The sequence below is a fragment of the Raphanus sativus genome, chromosome 6 (genome assembly GCF_000801105.2).
Source record: "Raphanus sativus cultivar WK10039 chromosome 6, ASM80110v3, whole genome shotgun sequence".
Taxonomy (NCBI): Eukaryota; Viridiplantae; Streptophyta; class Magnoliopsida; order Brassicales; family Brassicaceae; genus Raphanus; species Raphanus sativus.
Genome location: NC_079516.1, coordinates 46,733,929 through 46,755,129, shown reverse-complemented (window position 1 = coordinate 46,755,129; position 21,201 = coordinate 46,733,929). Strand labels below are relative to the sequence as shown.

Here is a 21,201-nt window from a genome sequence, read left to right as displayed (position 1 = left end):
TTAAAATTTTATGTACTGTATATAAGTCATATATAACATATGATTTTATGGCATATAACATTTTATAAATATCTTACACACATCATAACTATATTACATTATATTAAATAATATAATCATGATGTATATACGTATTCATTTGATTTAAATTTAAATTTAAAATTTTGTTTTAAAATAACTACAACTAAAATCTTATAACTACAACCAAACTTTCCAACTACCAACAATATCGATGCAGTTAAAATCTTTTTTTTTTTTTTAACCTGGAGGGACTTCCACCCCCAGGGGCCAACCCCTCGGCGCGAAGCGGACCATTTGGTACTATGGGGAATTATATACCCCAATTGCCTGGCCAGCGGTTCGAACCCGGGTGCGTATTGGGGCCGAAGCTCCCTCAACACCACCAGGCCAACCCCGCTGGTTTGCAGTTAAAATCTTACAACTACAGATAAAATTGTACAGCAAAAATATCTTGCAAGCAGGATATTTGGCTAAACTGGCTATGTGTAACTAATCTATAGAATATTGAGCGTAAGGACATTATGAGGTGAGAACAAAGATGATTGTTATAAAATCGAAATCGTAAGAAATAAAATATCAAAAAAAAAAAAAAAAAAAAGATATAAAATATCTAGTATTCGTGCAGAGTACTCGTGCAGGACAATCAAATGCCGAAAACATAGTATTATAATCTTAACTAGATTTTGACCTCCGGGTTTTATATTTCAAAAATATATTGCTATTTATTTTTCGTGTCAATATCAAAACTGGATAAAAAAATTTAAATCTAAAGAACCGAACGATCGCGATCCGAAAGAGTAATATCAAACCCGAACCAAAATTGATTAAATATCTAAATTATTCAAAATTTTGATATTTAGACAACCAAAATCATAACCAATTCGAACCGAAGTACTTTAGATATCAAAATGTATCCGAAAAAGATTTATATACTTATATACATATTAATTATTTTTACTTTTATTGTATATAAAAACATACAGAATATATATGATTTTTTTAGGTTGGTTTAAATACTTGAAAATATATATAAATACTCAAATATAAATATCTATATAGTGGAAGTACACTCAACACACCAAAAATATTTAAAATAATTATTGATTTTTTATCCAAAATTTAAACTAAACCAGTTTATATGTTAAGTTTAGATATTATGACATATGTTATTCAGATTTATATACAATATATTATTTTATTTATAGATTGTTATAAATTCAAAATATATAATGATTTTAAAAAATAATTTAAATGGGTTATCCGAATCTGAACTGAACCCGCAAATATCTGAATATAATTCGAACTGAAATTTAGAAATATCTGAATGTGGTTGAAATCTTTGACCCAGGAAACCTGAAACCCAAAACCCAAACAGATCTGAAACGAACCCGAATGGATACCTGAACGCCGAGCCCAAGTCATAATTTGAACTGAAATTTAAAAATATATGAATGGGGCTGAAATCTTTGATCCCGGAAACCCGAAACTCAAACAAATCCGAAACAAACCGGAATGGATACCTCAACGCCCAGTCCTAGTCACTATTATGTATCATATGTATAATTAATTGTATTGGTCCATCATATAAATAATCAATTATAATTAATAGTATTTTACATGTACCATCTTATAAATAATCACATATATTATATTCTTAAAGTTTAATGTGAAATATAAAAAACTTAATTTAAATTGATATATGAAATTAATTTTTTGGTTTTATTTTTCTTATATATATTGAAAACATTTTTTAATAATGGTGATTGGAAAATATTTTAGTAAAAATAAAATTTTGAATATATGCATATTTTAAATCAATTTTTGATATAAATCAACTTTAAATTATTATTTTGATTTGAAATATGTATATAAAATTTAAATTTTATTTTATGATTATTAAAAAATGTTTTTAGGTATTTAGATTAGTCAATTTTGTATATTTTAAAACTGATATACTTTTATCCATGTTTCAAATTTTTAATTTTTTGCATCAGTTTTTATGAATTATTATTAATTTTATGATATTTTGTTTTGAAAAATTAACTCTTGAAATTTTTATATTTGACTAAACTAAATAAAGTGATAATATTGTTTTTAAAAATTATTTTATATAATATACTATTTATATTTCAGTTTGTGTTTTTATTTTCACCATAATTTTTTTTGAATAAAAATAATTGTAAATATAGTAACAGAATTGTAAATAAAAATCAATATAAAATGAATGTTGTTTAATTTATTTTTAAAACAATGGCTAAATTTTTAAATAAAAGAAATATTAAATATGTTATTAATGTTTCTAAACAATTCTCATTGTTATTAATTTATTGAAAATACATTGGCTAAATGTGTAAATAAAAGAAAGTATACATCTCTACTATCCATGTTTTCAAACATATCTCATTTATTATATTATCCATGTTTCCAAACATTATCTCTTTTATTCTACTATCTTTATTTTCAAATAATCCAATTGTATACTTCAACTTTAGTAGTATAGATTAAATGTTAGTGGCTTGATATTATAAATAACTTCAAAAACAAAGGCATAATCCCTTTAATGGTATAGATTCCGAATAGTTATCTAGATAAATATATTTGGATATTAGTTATTTACATAAATATGTTTGTGATTAATGTCATATTTAAGAATATAAAACTTGATTTACACGTTCTGTACTTTAACCTATACGATCTTGAAAACTAATTTATGATTCCTTATATTTTGAATAGGTAAAAATATACATGATTAGTTATTAAGATAATATATTTAGATCTGTTACTAAAAATAGTACACAGTCGTCATATATGGTTACTTATTCGAATATTAAAGGAATATGATATGAAGATTGTGTTAGTAAGTACTATATTTTTCTGGGTTTGAAGGGACTGAATTTTGAATGTCGGTGCTTGTAGGCATAACAAAATCTGTTTAGTATCAATACTATTAAAAAAGAAAGATTTTTGAAAAATCTACCTATGCAAGTTGTTTTGGACTCTTTTATTTTTTTATTTTTTGGTCTTGCCTTATATTTATTTCCTTATATTTAGCTAACTATACTACCTTATATTTAGCTAACATACGACACTCAATGATTCTCTTTACTAATCATACTTTAGTAGGTCAAATTTTATATACAACTCTTTTATACTAGAATATGTATAAATTCAGTATACAAAAATATCATATTCTCTAAACGGTGTCTCATGAATTAATATACTATAGATATGCTATCTAAATCTAATAAGTTTATTAAAATTAATATATTTTCGAAACTTATTTGAAAACTAGAATATATCATACATTATATTATACTATATCATCTTACATTTCAAATTTCCAAATAGTTACAAAATCAACTCTAATAGAAAACAACTAGCAAATCATAATCATCTGTTAAAAACAAAATATTTAATTTTACAATAAATTAATTTTTATAAAAATAGTTTATAACAAAAAAGTTATAAAAAATAAGTCTGAAAACTGTTAAACTTTGCAAATCTATACTATTAAATTAGTCAAAATCTGCAAGGTATATCTTAAGTCTTACATGTTCAATAAATTTAGTTTTTCTAAATGCACACAAACAATAAATTGAGAGAATTGGATATTCAGGTCTTCAAATCAGGTGTGGATCGGTTCTTTTCGAGTCTGGATTCTTCGAATTCTAAACATTTGGACATAATTAGGTATTTAAATTTTTTTGGTTTGTGTTCATGTCGTTTTTTTGGTTCAAGTAAAGATGAGTTTATAATTCAAATACTTATATTTTTGGATAAATAATGTATATACACTGGTTTGGATATTTAGTACCCGAAAAAATACCCAAAACTCAAAAACATATCCAAACACGAAAAACACCCAAAAATCCAAACAAACACCCAAAAATATTTAGTCAAATATCCAAAAACCTAATTTTTTACCTAAAATCTGACCTAAAGAATACAAATTTTTTGCCGAGTACCCAATTTTTTTTTTTAAATTAGAATTTCACCTGAAATCTAAAACTATAATCGAAAACATGAACCAAAACTTAAAAAGTATATGCAATACCGAAAACCTATCCAAAATACTAAAATATACCTAATATGCACAAAAATTTGTGTACTTTGGGTACACGATCGCATTTTGGGTAGGACCCGGCCTCAAACACAGATCCGCGGGTCCAAAAAAAATATAATATGTACTTCTTGGTAGACCCATACCCAAATCGTACCTATATTTTTAGGTCAACTTTTGTGTGGTTTCCGGGTCGGTTAAATTGTCCAAGTGATAAGAGAGAGAGAGTTACATAAGAATGTACATGAAATCTTAAATAAACTAATTCTTAGATTTATATTTTAAACAAATTTCTTTTTCGATATAATAATATTTTATAACATAATAATATACAAGAATTCTAAAATATTTATTAAGAAACTTTGATTACAATCCAAAGAAAAACCTGCGCTTCCAAGCGCGGGTCAAAATCTAGTAACATTGTTATTTAGCACCATTTTCAAAAATATTATGAATATAATATTCGTGAAATCAATTTTTTTTAGTTTAATAACTACAAATGTGACTCTTATAGTAAATCTCTCTAATTATATTTGTAATTAATGGAAAACCATGTTTTATGTGAAGTTTATTCTGATTTTTTACAGAAAAAGAGGATTCATATTCCACATATCATGTCAGTATATAAAATCTTAAAAATGTAGCATGTAAGATTGGTCTAATTTGTGATGATTTTGCGTTGTATTTCTCAATGATTATTTTATGGTATATGTTGCTCAATAATTAAGTTGACTGAACTACTCAATTGATGCCGTTTATTATAATTGTTAAAGCCTGTTGTTTATGATCATCTGGTTAGACGTATTATTTGGTTAACTTACTTTTAATTTAAATGTAGATGGTTTGATTTAAGTGTTAAAAACGGTTAAGACAGTGGCATATATTGGTAAATATTGTGGAAAATTTAGGGTTAAATAATATTTGTGCTTCAGTTTTAATAGATTAGACTAGATTTTGACCCGCGCTTTAAAAGCGCGGGATTATATTCTTAATTAAATATATATTCGGTGAAATCAAAATTTGTGTATACTTTATATATTTTTATTTTCCAATATGTATATATATATTATTACCAACATATACAATATTTATAATTATACAAATTAATATTAGCACTATGTAAGTTTTTATGTGGATAATTTTTTTTCGTTGCAAAAATTTGTTTCCAAATTTTGAGATGATAATTTAAGAAACATAGCCGGACCCATATATATTTATCTATGAATCATTTAAAAAATAAACGTATCTGCTCTAAACTTTTTCAATAAAAATATGGTCTTTACATTTATAAAATTAGTTTTTTACATGAGATATATATTTTTATCTTTGAATCACTAAAAAATCTAGTTACAAAAGTAAATGTTGGATCATTACATTATTTAACTTCATATTATTTCTCATATAATTAAATTGTTTACTATCAAATATATATTCTAATCTAATATGTTATTTCAATATTTTCAAAATAAGATATCGAAAAGATATTCCGAAGTATCTTTGTCTAAGAATACATTGTAATAATATATTTTATTATTTTAAATGGAAATTATATATATAATTAATTTTAAATAATAAATTTCGTAATTAATATTAAATATTTTTATAAATGAGTCTAATACCTTTTTGATTTATAGAAAAATAACACAAATTACTATAAACATTTATATATATATATATACAAAATTCATATTCAGAATTAAATTGGTATACTAATTAATAAATATAAAGTTACTTAATCCATTTATTTAATATTTTATAAATTATAAAATTCAAAATAATTACATATATAGGATAACATATATTCATGAATTTTAAAACCTAATTCAACTTATTAAAATAAAATATTAAAGCACAATACTAAATGTATTTGGTATTAATATTGTTTGTTTATATGGTACATCGAACTATAGGTTTTGTTTTACAATTATAATATTTTGCGATTATTTCATAAAAATGTAAACATTATCAAGTATGAGATGGTTTTAAAGAAAAATAATATTATAATAATTTTTTTTTGACTAATATAAAAATTAAAAATAAATTCATAATATAATTTAAAAATTAAGTATAAGTAAAATTATACTGGACAGGTATATAAATGAATTGTATTATTTATACTTTTAAAATATCTTTATAAAACAAATATGTATAAAATGTCTGATTTTCACTATATAATTATTTTAATTAAAATTAAGTATATATCAAATATTGTAGATTTCAGTTGGAAAAGCTGGGGAAAAAACTAAATGTATACTAATACATGTTAGACTAATCATAGTATAAGTCTTTTTTTTTTCTGGAGGGTGAAGATTATAAAGTTAGAAATGCATAACTATATATATGGCTGAGATTACACGAAGGTTATATTGTGTTAAATTTAATTCCAAATTTTACTTATATGAGATTTAATTAGGTTGAAAATTATTAGAATCCATAAAATATATTGTAATAAACGAAATTTTGGTTATTAAGACTTAACAACGAAAAGATACCGTATCTCGAGTGCAAATCTAGATAATTGGTATTAATGTATTATAATTTTTACTTTTTAATTAATTTAAAAATATATACTTAATAAAATATTAAAAGATTCATGTTTAAGATATCTTAAATTCTCCGAATATATTGGTTGATATATATATGGAAACATTTACAATGGCATAAATATAGCAATGGCATAACATTGTAATTAACTTCAAAAATCAAGGACAAATACCTATTAGGTATTTTGCTTTAATAGTATAGATTAGTACAATTATCCAATGAGGTGTATCTATTCTATTAATTCTTCAACATGTCCAATTGATATGGGGTTATGTCCACTTTTTAATTTTTATAAATGCCACTAAATACATCTTTAATATATTTTTTTATTAATATAACTGCCAAATCACGTAACAGGCTATTAATCACGTAACGGCCCAAAATGGCGTATGATTCAATATGATTTGATATCGTATTTTTTGTGAACGTCTATTACTGCATAATTATATTTCTTAATTTTTTAATCATGGTCATTAATCACGTAACTGGCTAAAAAGATATTATACAAAGATTATAATTATTAAAGCCTCTTATAAATCATTTTAAAAAGATATTATACAAATTAAAAACAAAAATAATTAAAAACACAAATATAAAAATTAAACTTTTAAAAGATGTAAAACAAAAAATTTACCCGCCCTTTTAAGGGCGGGTCAAAATCTATTCTATTAATTATCCTGTATGACCAATTAATAAAAGGTCCTTTAGAGCATTGTTAACCGTTCGTAACTTCCCTCGGCATATGAAACGATAATTTGGGCTTCGAATATTGTTAACCGTTTGTAACTTCCCTATATTCCTGTTTTTATGTTCAAATAAAAAAAACAAATAATTTGGACTGAATATTGACAAAAAGACGAAGCCTTACCATATGATACATGTACATACTTACAAAACTTATCTATTCTATTAAATTCATATCATACAGAATATGATTATACAAACGCACAAACATAAAAATTATGTTTCTTTAAAAAATAAAATTAAAACTAAAACTAAACAACTAAAATTAAAATTAAATTATTATCATGATCTGATATTCTACAGATTTTAGTTTAACGGGTTTTAAATAGATTTCTACATTTGGACCCGCCTTTTTATATTTTTTAGTTTTATATTCTTTTAGAAATTTAATTTTTATATTTATATGTTTTAGTCATATTTGTGTTTTTCATTGTATAACATTTCTATTAAATAATTAATAGGAGGTTTTAATCATTGTATTAAAATAGTTTTACCATACATATATCAATATGTTATGTTTCTATTTTAATAGTATTGACTAGATTCGGATTCGCCTTTAAAAGAGCTGGTATATTTTTTTGTTTTACATATTTTAGAAACTTAATTTTTATATTTATGTTTTTATCATATTTATATTTTTATTTGTATAATATTTCTTTTAAATAATTAATAAGAGGTTTTAATAATTTGACCACACATATATCAATAGGTCATATTCCTGTTTTAGTATATTGATATTATATAATGAAAAAACGTAAATAAAAACATAAATATAAAAATTAAATTTATAAAAAAATGCAAAAAAAAAATATACCCGCCCTTAAATCTAGTTATAATCTTAATTCTTACACAACAAGAAAAACTAGGGCTGGGCAAAAAATCCGAACCCGGAAAACCGAACCGAACCCGATCCGAAAAAATAGCACCGAACCCGAATCGAAATTGATTAAATATCCGAACGGGTTCAAAATTTCGGTATTTAAAGAACCGAAACCGAGCCCGATCCGAACCGAAATATTTAGGGTACCCGAATGTATCCGAAATAAATTTATATACTTAAATATATACATTATTTTTATATATAATGTATATTAAAATATTAAAAATATATAAGATAGCTTTAAGTTTTCCAAAATACTCGAAAAATATATGCAAATAGTCAAAAGTAAATGTTTAAAATAGCTAAAGTATACTGAAAACACCAAAATAGTTAAATATCTATTGATTCTTTATCCAAATATTCAAAGAAAACCAATTTATATGTTAAATTAAGGTATTTGACATATATGTAATATATTATCTTTTTTTATAGATTTTGAAAATTTAAAGTATATAATGAATTTTGAAAATTTAAAAATATTTTAAATGGGTTATCCGAACCCGAACCGAACCCGCAAAGATCCGAATCGAACCCGAACCGAAATTTAGAAATATCCGAATGGGGCTGAAATCTTTGACCCCGAAAACCCGAAATCCGAATGGACTGAACCGAAACCCGAATTGGTACCCGAACGCCCAGCCCTAAGAAAAACAAAAGGAAAACGTTTTGAGTTAGAGATAAGCTCTGAAGAGAATGGAATATTCTTTAACATTTAGCGTATAATTTATGTTGATACCTTTCTAATTATTGGAAACTTGTGGAGTTGTGGTAAGCCAGCATTGCCCACCACTTCATCATAGTCATCTTCCATTCTCTTTCTTACTATTTTCTTGTTTATTGCCTGCTTTATTTTTATTTGTATCAACATTGATCAAAGTTTATATAGTTCACATCGACTATTTGACCTAATAAATATATCTAAACCAATAATAAAATTAAGGTTATGCTGACAATTTCATGGTGCGTCACAATTAGGTCCAATCATACTAATTCTGTGGTCTTGGTTCCTCTCGAACGACCTTTAAAAATATTTGGCCAAGAAGCTACCAAACCAAGATTGGTTTGTGCAAGTGAGAGTTATCAACAAAAGGAGGTAACGAGTTAGGACTCTCATCACACCACGTAAAAGAGTTCTCGAGATATAGATAGACCGATCCGAATCACATGCAATACCGAACATAAAGTTAAGGCTGAGAATGAACGAGAGATTTTTGCGCAACTTCATCTTATTATTATTTTGATGATGATAACAACGAAATAGAATACGAATAAATACACTGGTGTAAAACGTGGCATATATCTGAATATTCTCTACCACCAATAACAACATCAACAACAATATCTCACACGTTATCACCGACGTCAACTCCGAGTCTTCCTTCATCGTCCGTGTACCGCCGTCATCGGTAGACTCCGGTAAAATATTTAATTCCGAATCTGCCCTTTGCCCCCCTGACTCTTCGGAAGCATTGCCTCTAACCTCACTCCAACCATTAGATTCCCAAACTGCCCCTCCCGTCGTCGCTAGTTTACTTATCCTTGCCATCGCCGAGACCATGGTTTCAACTCTCGACTCACCGATCTCTTCCTCATCTTCGAACTCCGAGCTGACCCAGTCCAATACGCAACGCGGAGACGACTCGGTAGTTAACAACGAGCGATGATCTTGACATAACAGAAACGGATGCTCCAAAAGCTGATCGCAACTCCATCTCTGGCCCCTGTCTCGTCTCAAGCATTTGTCCAAGAAGTCGCGGCAGAGCTCCGAAACACCCGCCGGAACAAACGGCAATTCGTTTGAAAACCCGATTCGACTCAGCGAGTCGAAACCGTGATCTTCCCACGCTGGTTTCCCGGTGAGCATCTCGACGACCGTACAGCCAAGAGACCACACGTCGCTCTCAGGTCCTTGATACTCTTTCCTCACCACCTCCGGAGCCATCCAGAGCGGACTTCCACGCGGCGCAGCAATCTCCCCCGTCGGTTTCCCCAACTCCATCGCCGAGCCGAAGTCCGCCAGCTTAACGGAGCTTCCGCCGTCGACGACGAGAACGTTCTTCGACTTCACGTCGCAGTGGACGACTCCGTTAGCGTGGACGTGGCCGAGAGCAGAGACGAGACACCAGACGTAACGCCGGAGAGTTTCCTCGTCTGCGATTTTACCAGCGTTAGCCACGTCACCTTCCGGCGAATACTCCAAGTGGAGATTCCTAAACGACGTCGTTCCCTCGTTGGACACGTCATCGCCGAGGAATCTCACGATGTGCGTGTGAGTCTTGAGAGAGCTGAGGATCGCGATTTCGTTCTCCAGCGACTCGGACTGAGAAGGAAGACACGTGGCGAGATCTACTGACTTCACGGCGAATACTCCGCCGTCGATTTTACTCACGGCTTTGCTTACTGTTCCGAAGCATCCTCTTCCGATACAAGAACCTCGAATCCAAGAAGTGCTCTGTTTCTCCATGTCTGCTTCTGCTTGAACTAACTTTCGTGTGTAAATAAATTCTCAAGGACACACGACGCTGTATTTATAGGTGTGTCCGCAAGTGCCAAATGTGAACGAGAAATAAAGTTGGAATTATATTAATTTTCCGACGTGGACGTTTCTTTTCTACTTGTCTTTCTGAATTTTGAAATCGTGAAGCCATTTTTAAAAAAGTTTCCCACTTGGGAAATTTGAGTTTAAATATATTTTTAGTTAGACAAATGGATAATTAGAAGAAGAAACAGTTTGATGACGTCGCAGTACGACACTTGGAGAAGTTTTCGGGATGTTCTGTAATAAACCGAGTACTTTCCATATTATCCCCTAAGGAACAAGTTGCGGTCTGATCAGGTCCGTTGATTCGTTGCCCGAAAAGGATCAAACTTGATAAGTCAACGGCTCTAGTTTTTAAGCAATGTATTTTTGTCAATTTTTTTCTTTTCAATTTCAACAAAATAAACGGTTTTTTTAATTTACTGAAAATTGAAGTCTAATATTAGTGTTATGAGATATCTATAGCGAATCGTGGGAACGCCAAACTAACTAAACGTGTCGATTGATTTTCGGACGTTTGTTCTATTGACTTTTGTTGTTGGTTGTGTGCGTTATAGATTTTATGTCTGTTGACTGGAGTTGATTACACGATCAGACATGGAATATTCGGTGATAATCTACCAATCAAGTACTATTCTTGAAATCGTGACACTTTAATCAAACACGTAACACGCCAATCATATACATCGAGCTTTATCTTTATTTTTCAACTTACGATACATATATACTGTATGCCAGATTTTAATTCAGATAATAGAACAATGGTGGCATAATTAAACAATGTAGACAGTCGTAAATTCATGGTATCTAAACGCTATGCGTTTTTGTAAAGCAATTTTATTTCGGATACTTCGCCTAAAACGTAAAAGAGTTTGATAGGAAAGTAGTTTTTGTACACGAATAAACTACTTCGAATTGAATTCTTTATCTTTTGTCTGAAAATACGAATGTTTTAAAAATTGCTAATACAATAACTAGACGATTATGTGAGACTGGTGTTTAGATGGAGGTGTGGATATCGTCAAAATCTATTTTTCTAAAATTAATATTTTTAGAAAACTTGCTGTCTTCTATTACTATTCTACACCAGTTTGTAGAACAATGGAAAAAATACCAATATACATCTCATTTTCGGAATTCTGCAAGTTAAAACAAATATGCTATATATATATAAAATCAGAGTACTTGAATAAGATGGAATTATGCAGTCTTCTGTTTTCTTATATCCATTATAGTAAAAACAAATAAAGTTTTTAATATATCATTTAAATAACATGTAACATTGTATTCTAACAAATGTGAAATAAGATGGAATATGACGATCGTACTAATAAAATTATAAAACCACTAAGCTGCATGCATGTCTTCCTGTCGTTCAAAATCGTATATAGATTATTAATGCTTTAATCACTTTAAACATTTTCTTTTATATACATCTCATTTTCGGAATTCTGCAAGTTAAAACAAATATGCTATATATATATATAAAATCAGAGTACTTGAATAAGATGGAATTATACAAATTTTAGCAAAAACATTTTCTTTTATCGTCCAACTAATTATTAGCGCTTAGACATCCAAATCATCAATGTCGACGAGGGTCCATCGGCAGTACTCTCTGTGTACTGTGTACGCAAATCATGGGATTCTAAAATTAGTGAACCGAATAAATGAAAACCGGAAGCGAGTTAGTAGCGCGTAGCGACAGAGTTTGTTGTCCAAAGACGTTGATATGAGACATGAGATTGTGAGAGAGGTTCATCACTACTATTCACTTATCACTTGCGCATCTAAACCTAATGAACTAAATCTTTGGTGGGGCTAACTTGTGAACCTTACGTGTCACGAAATTGTTGGTCCACGATCTCCAACAGAGAACCAAAGACTCCAGTTGTCAGAACTCACTAATGTTTTCTTTTTTTGCTAGAAGATTGCACTATTGACGTGCCTTCACTACCTCCACCACCACCTCTCCTATAAATATAACTTTTTTCTTTTGCTAGGTAAGAAAACAGATAATCTATTCATCGTGATCCTCGAGGAAATGAAGAATAAAAAAAATTAAAATGCTATTTTAATTTGAACACTATTCACGAATAATGTTGACCAAGAAAAAGGTTCATCGACGATATTTTTAATGGATTTAAGCAGTTACTAATTCGTGAGTTGACAAAAAGTTAATTGTTTAATTAATTAAATTTTGTCAACTATTTATTGATTAATTAGATTTTCAAATACTTTTGCTACTTCTATTCACTTGCCATCGACCTATGGTATTTGCTTATTAAGAAAACGTCACTTTGGGGGGGGGGGATCCGCCGCAACTATCATTTATAAAGGTGTAGGTATGTATGTTGTTTGCTTCTTGGAGATCGCTGCCCTTCCGTGAACGTGAAACACTAAATTAATGGTGCACCACTTGTTGTATATCCTTTCAAATAGAGTCCAAAAAATAAGATATTATCTTGAGATTGAATCAGATTGAATGGACCCATACCATATTACCAAGTTACAGATCGAGCAATCCACTTGGAAAACATATTAGACAATGCAAGTGCAACTTGTCATTCGTTGCTACTAAACTTTTAATGTTATTTTCTAATCGAAATCTACTCCATATATGTATGGTTTATGATAAAGTAATAAGGTAATGCTATGCATTTACTCTGAAAAGGAGTAAACTATTAAAAGAAAAAGCTAAGATAGTAAGGAACTGTTAGACATCAAGGCGCGTGGTTATAGAAAATATTATTTAAAATATTACTATGATTTGTGTTGATATGCTTTAATAATTGCTTCAAATAAATAGATAGTATTCTGGTTACTAAGATGCATGTCATAGAGGAAAACACAATAAACATAAGTTGCTGTTTATGCTGATAAGTGTCGTGGGAGGAGAAGACAGAGAAGAAGCAGAAAGCACTCGAAATCAGGTGGCCGACAATTATAACATGCTTATGTTATAGCAGCTCCGAAGAAACCTCTGACAACATCATCCTCAACCTTTTTTATGTGGGATTGATTCAAGATCATGCACGCTGATCTTTGTATCACAAAGATAACGCGATCCGAACGCTAGTAAACGTTGCAGTAGTACAAAACTGAAGAATGTAGACGGTGCAAAGCATTATAAGCGAGGTTGAGGCGGCACGGACTGTCGCAAAGTTGAATGCAAAATTATATGTACTATAACTGATAAAAATAATGTAATCTTTGATTTAAAACCAGTATGTAAGCAAAACTGTAATATTTTGATACATTTTCCAAATACAAACAGATGGAAGCAAACAATCAATCTCACCAACGATCAGTAGAGGCCACATTTTACTTCAGATCGTCGAAGCATCCGAGTAAGCCTAAAGGTAATCGAATATTTCTAAAAGAATTTTAGACAAATGCATTTTCGATTAACACATTCAACCAATGCTGAGAATCAGATAATTCGAATTGTATGCACGTATAATGTATCTATGATTCCCTCCAATCCATTAAAACTAGCTAATTCATGAGTTACAAACAGTGTGATCGGGGTGGCAAGGGGATAGGGCCGGGATGCTAACATATTTCAGGTTTGATCTAATTGCCGCACAAAATTAAGTCACATTGTTCCTGAGCACATACACAAAAATGGGTTCATAATTTAGGATCTATTTGAATATCCGGAAAAAAAATTCTTTAAGCTGCACTTTCTTTTGAAAATTAGTTTTTGGGTTTTTCTATGGGTCTGAGATAGATTAATCAAAAAAATACGAGGGACCACACGAAAAGACACAACTTCTAACGTCTGAAGAATAGTAAATGATTTGGTTCACTATAGTTTTATCCAATTTAACGAAATGATGACCACTCACAGACACAACTTCTAACGTCTAAGAAATAGTAAATGCCAACCAATGGCCAGTTGTAGGCGATGAAATATGTCTTCGATATCGTGCATATTTAATTGCATGCGATGTGAGTTATTGTTTATTTAAAAAATTATGGGTTTGTTTAGAAGTCTAACTCAACAACTTTTTCCTTTTCAAGCGTCATTCGTCTTGTAAACAATGAGATGAGCGCAACAAAATGAAGTAGACTTTGATTTGTAATGAGATAATTTAGGTGTAAAAACCATGATTCTTTTTCTAAACTAATATATGAAGAAAATTACTAGTAAAGTTAGGCTTAAGTCGATCAACTCAAATGTCGATCTTGTAGGTCATAGTGTTGCTTATTAGGCTTTTATCTTCATACATTTGTTTTTTACAATAAGGGTGGAACAGTGAAATAAATTAGACAGATAGTAGCTAAAGTAAGTAAACAAATGTTAAATTCAAGTTTATTAGGAGCTTCCAATTTAAAGCCTTGGTTTTAACTTTTTATATAAGTTAATTAGGAATATAATGTATTTAGGATTTGGTTAGATTAAGTTTATTATGTATTTTCAACTTAAAATTAATTGGTGATTAGTAGATTGACCTTAACATCTTATATATTAGTTAATTCGAGCATCTCCAATGGACGTAGAATTTTAGAACTTTTGGCTATGGGGTTCCAAAAAACTCTGGACTCTACAGCTATGTACAATTATATAACAAATACAAATATTTATATATACATATTCATATATTTAGAATTCCAATGGGTAGATACCTCCATTAGAGATGGTCTAATATCCTTAATAACAAACATTTAGTTTAGTTACATTGAATTGAATTGGTGGAACACATGATGTGTGTGGGACTAAACTGAATTAGAAAAAACAAACAACAAAGAAAGAGGCTTAACGACGTGAAGGTTTGGGGTCCATTGAGAGAACAAAAAAACAGCAACGTGTTCTCCGCCTACAACACATAAACATGTGTTTATCTTTCACGTGTTGTTTTTTCGTTCTTACTTTGACTATTGTCTTCTTCCTCTTTTCACAAACACAATCCTGTTTTTCTTATATGTTCTTCTTATCCTTTATCGACCTTCTCCATGTCGGTAATCATTATCACCGCACAAAAAAATAGTGTTTGAATATGTTAAAAAGTTGAGTTTGTGATAAATATTTATGGAAATGACAATTTTATTTTATTGATTCAAAGTAACAGAAATGACTAAGAAACATACCACCTATTGATCTGGTATTCGGTTCGAACTCTTATGTGGAGACGGAAAATGTGGTCAATATTAGAGGAGTTGAAGTTTGATGTTGAACTGAACAGAAACTAAAACTCAACGCAAGAGAATCTGAAAATTAAAATTGTTACTGTTAATTGTAAGTGACGACGTACAGAGAGTTTATATACAAAAGTAAACCATCCGGTATAAACCGGTTCTAACTAACCAAACCAACTAACCAACTATACATACTCTAATAGTCAATGTACTACTAGACTTAGATGACCAAGGGTTCTGGGTTTAAGGGTTTTAACTTTAACCGGTGGACTAATTGGTTAAAAGACTTGACCAAGCTAGCAAAGATTCTACATGATAAGAGTGTTTTTGACGAGATATACTTGTTATGGCAAACGAGTTTTTCTTCTTCTGTAGTCCTGTGGCCATGTGTGACCCAGATCACCTAGGCTCAAGGGTTCAACCCCTTCTCACCTCCATTAGGAGAATGAATGGGCTATCAGGCCGGCCGTTGTGGCCCGTGTGGACAAAAAAAAATATTTGTGATATACGGAGATTGAACCCTAGTTTGTTCAGCAGGCTAAGACATGCATTATGTTTAATTGGTTTAGATGATAATTTGATGTGTCAATTTAATTGGCTGAAAGGATTGTGCCTTATGTCACTTTGGCCAGGCATTGATCATATAGCCCTCTTGGTATTGTAGATTAAGGTAATCTAAAAGTATAAATTTGTTCTAGTTAAAATATGGCAAATGCAAAAATGAAAAGATCTACTAAAGAGTTACCATAATCAGTGAATAACAATAGATATTGCACAATAAGATTAACTTGTTGTCTTTCTTAAATAGGTATCAAACATGCAAAGCAAAATGAAAAACGTACAAATATTTTAAATTTAAACATAGACTAGAAACGAAAAACAAGAGCTGCAGCAACTGAAAACTTAGTAACAAGTTCACCACTCTAGGTTTGAGATCAACGTCGATTAGTAAAGATGTAACTGACCATCAAGAAGTCCAAAGCCCGTCCGAACTTGCTTTCTTCTTCATATGTTTACTTTTTCGATAATTTTTCACCTACAATCTATGACACATTTTGAGTGTACATGCGACAAATTTTTCTATTCAATCTTGTATAATTATCATTAAGAAAGAGAGAGAGAGAGAGAGAGAGAGAGAGAGAGAGAGAGAGAGAGAGAGAGAGAGAGAGAGAGAGAGAGAGAGAGAGAGAGAGAGAGAGACTTGCCTCTGGCCCATGATGTCGATTGTACTCAGCTATTCGAAATCGCCTCTGGCCCTGAATATTAGATTTACTAGACGCAAGAAGTCTCTTCTCTTGCGAGTGGAGAAAAGTTAAACAGGGTTATTGCTCAAATGGTTAGACAATGTTATTTATAAAAAGCAGATGGAGAGAGAGAGGATACTTACTTCTTCCGCATGTTCTTCATCAATTTGCAATACAACGTTGCGGTGGGTTCACCACTTTCACTTTCAGTGCTACACTTCTGAAGAAGTAGTGTTCTTTTCTCTGAACCTGTGGAAATGTAACAAGCTTGTAATTATTCAGAAAAATCTTGTAATTATTCATTTGCAGTAGGCGGACAAGACCATTTGAAATCGAATCCACAAAATCCGTTATCACCATCAATATAGCAGCAGCCTGAGGAGGATTAACATCATGCCATTCATACACATCTGAATACATGTATGTAAACATGTATCATCCATCAATCAATCAATCAATAAAATGGATGGTAAAAAATTAAAAGCTCAAAATAAATAAATAAATTCCAAGAACTAACCGGGAACGACATGTTGGTTGAAAACCCTGCCGAGTTTGCGGTCATCCTCTGCCGCCGTGTGTACAACCTGAATGGAGAGCGACGATCAGATCTACACGGCATTTGCCCAATATTTGTATTATTCTGCTTAACTGGAAAATTGTGATAAGAAAATATTATAAAACCTGTAATGATTTGCTATTATTCTAAGGAGGGGTTAGTGGGAGTGTAACTTTTAAAGACTTGAAGAATTTATCAATTCTATTGTTATTGGTTTAGTGATTCTTAAAATCTTAATCAAATATTTTGTTATTGGTGTGATGATTTTATAACTCTCCTTAAATTCTTGGTTATTGGAGTGATGATTTTGTAATTTATTGTAAAATTTTTAGTTATTCAAAAAGTTGAATATTTTTAGATTTTCCAATTCTACTAAACTTTTGTGTTATTGAAATAATGATTCCTTACATTTTAACTCATCATTCATTACTTTCAAAGTACTAGAGTTATAGACAATATTCTCAATGTTCGGATGACAACCTTATATAAGAAATATTTTTCAAATAAATATGTCACATTGTTATGTATGTTTAAATAAAAACATAGATCTATTATGTCATATAATTAAAGTAGCCTGTTCCCATCATATAATTAGACCAAACCAGCCAAAACCGGGTCGAACCAACCCAAATCTTAAGATATCAGAGGGTCAAGATTTGTGTTGAACCATTAGATTTGTGTTGAACCATTTTATATATAAGCTACAATTCCAGTCTTCAAACCTGTCAGATGTTGTTACCCAGGCAATCCTAACCAATTCAATTGGAAACAACAGATATGTTTATTGTGAAATAAAATAAGCTAGCAATGATACAAATATGATACTTTAGATATTTTCTTCCTTGTAACAATAGCAAGATGATTATATTATAGTTTTAACCCCCTCCAAAAAAATATAAAACACTCTACAACTTTAGTTATCGTCTTCATGTTTGTAAATCTTCAAATAAATTGTTAAATCGTTCCCTATTTCCTATGGATTTCCAAGAATTTAATATAAATGCACTTGGCAAGTGTGTATTAAGTCAAGTTCTTCGCATTGAAAGAGCTGCATAGAGAAGTTGGTTCCAAGTATCCGGCAAGCCAGGAGGGCACCAATGGCTGCAAAGCCTGCAATCGGTTAATCCATTGGGTCGGTCCGGTGAGCTTAAAGACATTTTCCAACTCTTCTGTTAAATATTAATTCGGCGTACTTAAGTTAAAATCATAAATTTGATTGTTAATTTGATTTTAGATTCTCAAAAAATATTTTATCGGGAAAACATAAAATAATGTTGAAATCGTTCAAAGACATGAAACTACTTAAATAATTTAATGATATGTACTAGAAACTTTCTTCTTCCGTTGCTTTTGTGTTAGAATGTAAAATATCTGCCTAATGTGATATACCCTCTCTAAATTGACTCAAGTCTAACTGGTGACCAAAAAAATATAAAGGAATAGTATATTTTTTACTATTCGTAATTATTTTTACCATTTATATAGAATAATTTTTTCTTTTTATTCCTTATCATTTCTTTTATTTATATAGAACAAATTTGTTACTCACCAAAATTGATAAAGAATTTCATATCTCTAATTTTATTCTTCTGTGTTTTTTCTACTTATTCCTAATGTTGATTTAATGGTCACCGGTTATAGTCATTTTTTGGCTGACTTCCTTTTCTCCTTTTCTCAAACCGTCTCTTTTCTTTTAATGTTAGGCCGAGTTTGCTTAGTTGATCGGAGTTCGATCCCATGAAGTTTTACACACATGAAGCAGTGAAAGAAAATGTACAACTTGTATACTAATTTCAGGTGCAATTCAACTACACATCATATGCCGTTTTGTGATCAGGTGGGCCAATTCCTTTCGAATCACTTCTATTTAGCAACAAACTCTCACTTGTTGTGTTTGAAATATAAAGAAAATAATAATCACGAACTGATAACTAGATTAAATCTGACCAATGCTCGATTCATACAAGTACATGGGCCCATTGAGTTCATAACTATGTTAGAAAGAATAAACAAATGAATTATTGAATTTCTAAATAAAAGCTAAATCAAAGGAAGCCCTCCAAATATTCCTATCTCTAAGAATCTCTCTCCACTCTCTTTCTAAATGAACTGGCGTAAAGGGATCAACATGACACTAATATCATCCGATGAGCCTCGTGAAGCCGATAGATCAACCAGCTTCTTACAGGCTAACAACAACGGCTTTATCTCGGTTCCTACACAGAAGGGACGAGCAATGTCTACTGCTTCTTGGTTACTCACTTTGTCCCATAGACCGTCGGACGCCAAGATCAAGAACTCGTGGTCCTGATCGATTCTCAACATCTTTGTCTCTGGCTCGGATATAACCCATTTCTTGAGATGAGCATCACCGATCCCTCTTGACACAGCCAAAGACCCTTGAATCCTCCAAACACCGTGAAACGTATCCACATATCCACCCTGCAAAAAAAAAAATTAATCAAATTATTAGAAACGTTTCCATATTCACAAATTAAATATCATTAAACTTGAGATTCTCACCGTGGTTTCGATTCTTTCCCGTTCATCGTCTCTAGACGGACGGTGGTCGGAAGAAAGAGCCTCCGCGACGCCTCCTACGCTCACGACGGCGCGACAATCACCGGCATTGGACACGACGAGGTTCCCGTCTCTGACCAAAGCCGTGACGCAGCAGGAACCGCCTTTAACGTCTTCCCCGCTGAGAAACGCAGCGTCCGTGGTCAAGTAACCGCGTTTCACCGCGTCCGCGATCTCAGACTCGTCGCTCTTACCACTTACCTCTTCCAAAACGTTCTTATCCAAATTCTTGGCCGCGAACTCAGCCGCTCTGACTCCTCCGTGGCCATCGTAAACTCCGAACATCGCCTGCTTGCGATCTCCTCGGAGATTGGTTAAAGCGGAGAAGCGATCCTCCATAGCTTCTCTCCTTCCTCTCTTGCAATAAACAGAGTAACCATCGCCTTCCCTCTCCACCTCTCTACTCTCCTCCGACGCCGAAACCGCGAAACCGGCGGCGCCAGTCGGTATATCGAGCCTCGTCGGTCGTTTCCTCTTCAGAGCGGAAGGAGACTGGCCGGCACAGGAGGAAGCGGAGACAGAGTCTGATCCTCCTAACACCAACGGCGCAGGAGCGAATCCGATCGGCGGTTTCTGGAAACGGAGACGGAACGGAGATTTAGGGGAAGCGGCGGCGGCGGAAGGAGAGGAGGGAGATGAAGCGGAGGGTTTGAGATGAGAGAGAGTGAGAGAGATGGTTTCTTGAGGAGAAGAGAGTATAGAAGCTTTGTTGTTGCAGAAGAGAGACGACGACGGAGAGAACACCGGGGAGTTGCAGACAGCGACAGAACAAGACATGGTTTTAGTTTAGTTTCTAACACACTTGAGAAAACTCGAGTTCGAAGATTGATGATCTGTGTGTCTTTGTTTTTTTTCTCGATATGCCTTGGTCGTTGAGAGATATAAAGAGTG

At 31.5% G+C, this 21,201-nt stretch overlaps 2 protein-coding genes across 2 annotated transcripts; both read right to left on the bottom strand.

Annotated features, from left to right (window-relative positions):
* Positions 1-9,255: 9,255 nt before the first annotated feature.
* Positions 9,256-10,764, bottom strand: LOC108806045 (mitogen-activated protein kinase kinase kinase 20). The gene has a single exon (XM_018578063.2). It carries the CDS (start codon positions 10,711-10,713, stop codon positions 9,271-9,273), a length of 1,443 nt encoding a protein of 480 aa, XP_018433565.2. The 5' UTR covers positions 10,714-10,764; the 3' UTR covers positions 9,256-9,270.
* Positions 10,765-19,644: 8,880 nt separating this feature from the next.
* Positions 19,645-21,201, bottom strand: LOC108813491 (probable protein phosphatase 2C 25). Its single transcript, XM_018586061.2, has 2 exons — positions 20,254-21,201; positions 19,645-20,172 (listed from the first exon to the last, which is right to left on the bottom strand). Exons 1-2 carry the CDS (start codon positions 21,085-21,087, stop codon positions 19,831-19,833), a joined length of 1,176 nt encoding a protein of 391 aa, XP_018441563.1. The 5' UTR covers positions 21,088-21,201; the 3' UTR covers positions 19,645-19,830.

Excerpts from the sequence above, each read along its gene's own strand:
- LOC108806045 (XM_018578063.2), bottom strand. The coding sequence starts at position 10,713 with ATGGAGAAACAGAGCACTTCTTGGATTCGAGGTTCTTGTATCGGAAGA.
- LOC108813491 (XM_018586061.2), bottom strand. The coding sequence starts at position 21,087 with ATGTCTTGTTCTGTCGCTGTCTGCAACTCCCCGGTGTTCTCTCCGTCG. Across the intron at positions 20,173-20,253 it reads GGGAAAGAATCGAAACCACG|GGTGGATATGTGGATACGTT; the intron begins GTGAGAATCTCA and ends TTTTTTTTGCAG.